Source organism: Guillardia theta (assembly GCF_000315625.1).
Source record: "Guillardia theta CCMP2712 unplaced genomic scaffold GUITHscaffold_287, whole genome shotgun sequence".
NCBI lineage: Eukaryota > Cryptophyceae > Pyrenomonadales > Geminigeraceae > Guillardia > Guillardia theta.
In genome coordinates this window covers 1-5,357 of record NW_005434389.1, presented here as the reverse complement: position 1 = coordinate 5,357, position 5,357 = coordinate 1, and the positions used below count along the sequence as shown (strand labels likewise).

Below are 5,357 nucleotides of genomic sequence, written 5' to 3'. Positions count from 1 at the left end.
CAATCAATCAATCAATCAATCAATCAATCAATCAATCAATCAATCAATCAATCAATCAATCAATCAAATCAATCAATCAATCAACCAACCAATCAATCAATCAATCAATCAATCAAATCAATCAAATCAATCAATCAATCAACCAACCAACCAACCAACCAACCAACCAACCAATCAATCAACCAACCAACCAACCAACCAACCAACCAACCAACCAACCAATCAATCAATCAATCAATCAATCAAACAAACAATCAATCAAACAAACGACCAACAATGTCACCTTGAATCCATCCAAGTCATGGACCTTCCCGGCCAGCAACCTGATCAACGCGACGGTGTCGGCCCATCCGAGGCTGTCACTTGCAACCCGCTCCTGGATGAGCTGCAGGTTTACGATGTCCATCATGAGGGCCCTCTCCGACGGGACGATCTCGGTGTACCCATTGAGAATATCGCCGAGGACCTTGATCACGCGGCAGTATACCGGGGGCTGGAGCCTCATGTCATCGACCAGGCTTTCCCAGAACGCTTCCCTGAACGCGTTGCGCACGCCATCCAAGACGCCGCGGTTGAGTTCCTGGTACCCGTCCTTGATGCGAAAGTTGGGGTCGAGGAAGAGCTCATAGGCGAGCTGCTCGTTGTTCATCCTGTCCTGCTTCTGCGGGGGCCTGGTGGTGCCGGCGGCATCCTGGGATCCCGCGGCCTCCTTCACATCGATCATCCCGAACTCTGCATCCAGCCGGGCGAGCTCCTCCTTCCCGATGCACGCGGCGTACTGCTTCCTCAGCTTTTCCTTCTGTGCGATGAAATCCCTGTGCATGTTCATGAACTCCGCGTCCCCGCGATCCTTGAGCCTGCTGTGTGCGACGTACAGCGCCCTGAGGGAGTGCGATATCCTCGACGCCACCCTCTTCTTGTCCGGGACCCTCCACCTCTCGAATGCCGCCAGGTACCCGGTGAGCTCCTCGTCGAGCCCTTCCCAACCCAGGCAGGCGTCGATCGAGAACGAGAATCCGGGGGAGGCCATGCTTGCGGCAATGTCCGATAGCCGCTTGATCAGGGCCACGGCGCGCGCCCGCAGGTCCTCCTCCATTGCCCCCATGGACTCGAAGCATGCCCTCGGGTGCCACTTGATCAGGACAGAGGCCACCACGGGCCTGGCGTTGAAGGAGCGGGGGGGGTCGCTGCCCTCCAGCGTCGCGCGCCCCGACCTGATCTGTGCCCTCTTGATCAGGTACAAGAGGCCCGACACGAACCTCGCCGTGTTGGAGATGACAGCCTTTTGATTGATCCTCTCCGCGAGGCTGCGGTATGCGGTTTTTGCGGCACTATTGTCCCCCAGGAGCCCGTCCTCGATCATGCGGCGGGCCCTGGCGATCATCCCCATCCGCCCGGGGGGCGGCCTTGCAAGCCGCGAGATGTACCTCCCAGCGATGGCGGGGTCCATCATGGGGCCGATCCGCTGCCTCCTCCTGCGCAGGTTCGAGAAGCACCTCCTGTAATAGTCCCTGCCGTGGTTCCGGAGCGTGCCATCGGGGGTTTCCTGCGGCAGGTCCTCGTTGTTGTCCAGGATGATCACCCCGGCATCCTCGTGCAGCCCCCCGGATGCCCTTGCCCGGCAGTAATCCGCTATGCTGTCCCCCTTTGCAATGAAGCAGCTGACAGAGTGCACGGTGTTGTTGTACCACTTGGTGAACGCCCGGTTGGCGAACATGGGCCTCCCCATGGTCATGACAAACGCCCGCCTGCGCGTGTTTCTCAGTGCGTCAGAGGGGCATGCTCTATGTTTACCTGCACGTGAGGGCGAACAGCTGGGCCATGACCCCGCCCATGTCGTACCCGGTGAGGCATATCCTCTCATCGGGGTCCAGCCCGGAGATGTAATCCAACACCCTTGCGCCGACGCCGCTCTCCATTAGCTCGTCGATGCCATCCGATGCGGTCTTGGTGATCATCGCGTCGGGCGGCACGCCGTCGAACAGGCAGCATGGCTCGTGGGGGACCAGCGTGAAGTCACACTCCTCCACACCGACCCTGTGCTCAAAGGACACGATCGAGCCCTCCCCATCCTGCAACCTGTGTGCGACCACGTGCACTGCGCCGGTGCCCCACTCCATGACCCTCGGGCCGTACAGGATCGGCCCAATCAGTTCCCCATCCCTCTCCAATGCAGCCAGGCAGCCGAGGCCTATGAAGTGATAGGACAGGCCGTGTCCGACGCACATGTCTCTTTCCGTGTTTGCTTGTGTGGCCACCGCCGGTGCCGACGCCCCTTTTTATAAGGAGTCGTGTGCGTTAGGATAAGGGGCACATGGAGTAAATCCCCCGACCGTTTGGATAAGGCGATATATTTTTTTTTTTTTGAAAGATATGCAACGCACGTGCACGCAATATCTTTTTTTTTTTGGAAAATGTCGCACGTGCAAGTAGTAAATCCGTGCGAATCTCTTTTTTGTTTTTGGGTCAGAAATGACCCATGAAATGACATGACCCAAGACCCAACATAAAATTCATTTATTTTCAACACTACGCCGTTTGATCGCGCCAGAAGACCAGCAGATCCTGCAGACGCTGATCCTGCAGCAGAACCTCCGGGTTCTCACCGAGGATACCAATGAGGTAGTCGATCGACATGCGGAACATTGTCCGATCGATGCTGCTCGTGAACACCCTTTGCGGATTCCCATGATGCTGCAACGCCTGCATGATCTCCACGAGGTCCTTGTGAAAGACTTCATCCAGGATGAGGGCAATCCCTTCCTCTGCAGTCGGCACACAGTACTCCTTTCTGCTGGCCGAGAGAATGTCTATTTCATCCTCCGCCAATGTGAGGGGGATCGGGAAGACCCACAATATCCAGTCCGACTCCTTCGTGCCCGCTTTTACCTCGCGGAGGGCCAACGGGAACCACTTCTTGTGCTTCAACATGAATTTCCCGACCCAATCTCTATTCCCCACCACTGCCTTTGCCTTATTCTGACGTTTCCACGCCATTTGAAGGGTGAAAAGACTGGCCACCAAGACAGTGATGCCCCCGTACAGCGACAGTGCGTCCCACATTCTCTTGGTTCGGACCGGTTGAATCCCTTTTTGTAAATTTTTTAAAAAAAACTAAGCTAACCGTTTTTTTTTTGCCCTAAATAATAAAAGGACTTGGGGAATCTGAATGCCCCCAAGAAGTCATGGACACCGCGTCAGACCTCGCGTCATTGCATGCGATCCTTCGGGACAATGACATCAATCTGCAGAAAATGCAGCATGCCATTGAATGGTACGAGCTCTACATGCAGCACCGTGAGATGGTCGACAGGGTTGTGTGCGCAAACATGTCGGCATCGGACCGGTTGAATCCGATACCGTAGACCAAAGTCACGATACCAAGGTCATGATACCGAAAGTCACGATACCAAGGTCATGATACCGAAAGTCACGATACCAAGGTCATGATACCGAAAGTCACGATACCAAAGTCACGATACCAAGGTCACGGTTCCAAAGTCCCGGCCGTGTGTAACGTGATGCGGTAACGTGACCTTCACTTGCGCGCCTTTGAAAAAATCTGACCCCGGGGGGGTGTCAATTTGGTACCATACCCCTGGGGTAGTGGAACAGGGTTGTGGGTTAGGGTACGATGGGAGGGCTCATGGGGGTAGGGTACCTCGAATGGAGCTTACCACCCGTGGGGTGACAATCCTCAGAGAGGACCCGGTCTGTCTAGTGCTCCTGGTACAAAAATTCAAACCATCCACTACCCCCTCTACCCATCAGGAGGGGTACAGAGTACATTTCAGTACCCTACCCTCAGTCGAAAATATTGCCTCAAATGACCCGGTGTATATAGACCCACTCGTACAAAAATTCAAACAAGAAATGCCTGACCAGGTAGGGTACGATGGGAGGGCTCATGGGGGTAGGGTACCTCGAATGGAGCTTACCACCCGTGGGGTGACAATCCTCAGAGAGGACCCGGTCTGTCTAGTGCTCCTGGTACAAAAATTCAAACCATCCACTACCCCCTCTACCCATCAGGAGGGGTACAGAGTACATTTCAGTACCCTACCCTCAGTCGAAAATATTGCCTCAAATGACCCGGTGTACATAGACTCACTCGTACAAAAATTCAAACAAGAAATGCCTGACCAGGTAGGGTACGATGGGAGGGCTCATGGGGGTAGGGTAGCTCTCATCAAGTGGACCCAGGGGCCTGGGTCCAGAAAAACAAGTATAGAAGGACCCGGTCTGTCTAGTGCTCCTGGTACAAAAATTCAAACCATCCACTACCCCCTCTACCCATCAGGAGGGGTACAGAGTACATTTCAGTACCCTACCCTCAGTCGAAAATATTGCGTCAAATGACCCGGTGTATATAGACCCACTCGTACAAAAATTCAAACAAAAAATGCCTTACCAGGTAGGGTACGATGGGAGGGCTCATGGGGGTAGGGTAGCTCTCATCAAGTGGACCCAGGGGCCTGGGTCCAGAAAAACAAGTATAGAAGGACCCGGTCTGTCTAGTGCTCCTGGTACAAAAATTCAAACCTCCTACAAGATTGGTACACAACACGATGGTAAAATAGGAATGATAAAAACTATAGTTTTAAAAAGAATTTGGGTAGCTCACAATGAAATACACCATTACCCCTACCACCAATATCACTGTAAACTACCACCATGATTACAGGGGGTCCCCATCCACCGGTCTCCTATAACTCGAATTACCCATTCCTCTTTTGCGTTAAGTACGACCAACGCGGTTTGACCCCACAATGTAGCCTCCTGGCGGGCCTCCAGGGGGTCTGAGGCGGGGCTGAAGGCTGCAGTCGGTCTACTGACGGGCCCGGCCGGCAGGATCCGTCGAGAAACAGGGGGGTCAAGGGAGGTTTTCTTCCCCCTGGGAGAAATGTCCTATGGGTTTTTGGATCTGCGATATAAAAAAGTCTTGTCTCGGTCACGTGATGTGTCACGTGACCGGTCAGGTGAGCCTGTCAGCCGGGTCACGGCCCCTGTCAGCCGGCTGACATGTCACGGGCCTGCTGACACGGCCCGCTGACCGGTCACGGCCGCCCGGAGAGATCAGGCCCCCGGCCAATCTCCGGACACTTAGCCTCCTGGCGGGCCTCCAGGGGGTCTGAGGCGGGGCTGAAGGCTGCAGTCGGTCTACTGACGGGCCCGGCCGGCAGGATCCGTCGAGAAACAGGGGGGTCAAGGGAGGTTTTCTTCCCCCTGGGAGAAATGTCCTATGGGTTTTTGGATCTGCGATATAAAAAAGTCTTGTCTCGGTCACGTGATGTGTCACGTGACCGGTCAGGTGAGCCTCGGGGCGGCTTTAGGCGCCCTCCTGGCGTTGGTATTTG

At 54.7% G+C, this 5,357-nt stretch overlaps 2 protein-coding genes across 2 annotated transcripts in view; both read right to left on the bottom strand.

Moving 5' to 3' along the window:
- The window catches only part of GUITHDRAFT_122130 (hypothetical protein), a gene marked incomplete at both ends in the record, with an annotated part of 3,748 nt that extends 1,520 nt beyond the window's left edge, over positions 1 to 2,228 (bottom strand). Inside the window, 2 exons of the mRNA XM_005818592.1 lie at positions 284 to 1,748; positions 1,795 to 2,228. Of these exons, the coding sequence (XP_005818649.1) occupies positions 284 to 1,748; positions 1,795 to 2,228 (1,899 nt within the window). The remainder of the gene's footprint in view (positions 1 to 283; positions 1,749 to 1,794) is intronic.
- Positions 2,229 to 2,529: 301 nt separating this feature from the next.
- Positions 2,530 to 3,063, bottom strand: GUITHDRAFT_149148 (hypothetical protein; the record flags this gene model as incomplete). Its single annotated transcript, XM_005818591.1, has 1 exon — positions 2,530 to 3,063. The coding sequence occupies one exon, from the start codon at positions 3,061 to 3,063 to the stop codon at positions 2,530 to 2,532; it is 534 nt and encodes a 177-aa protein (XP_005818648.1).
- Between the last annotated feature and the right edge of the window lie 2,294 nt (positions 3,064 to 5,357).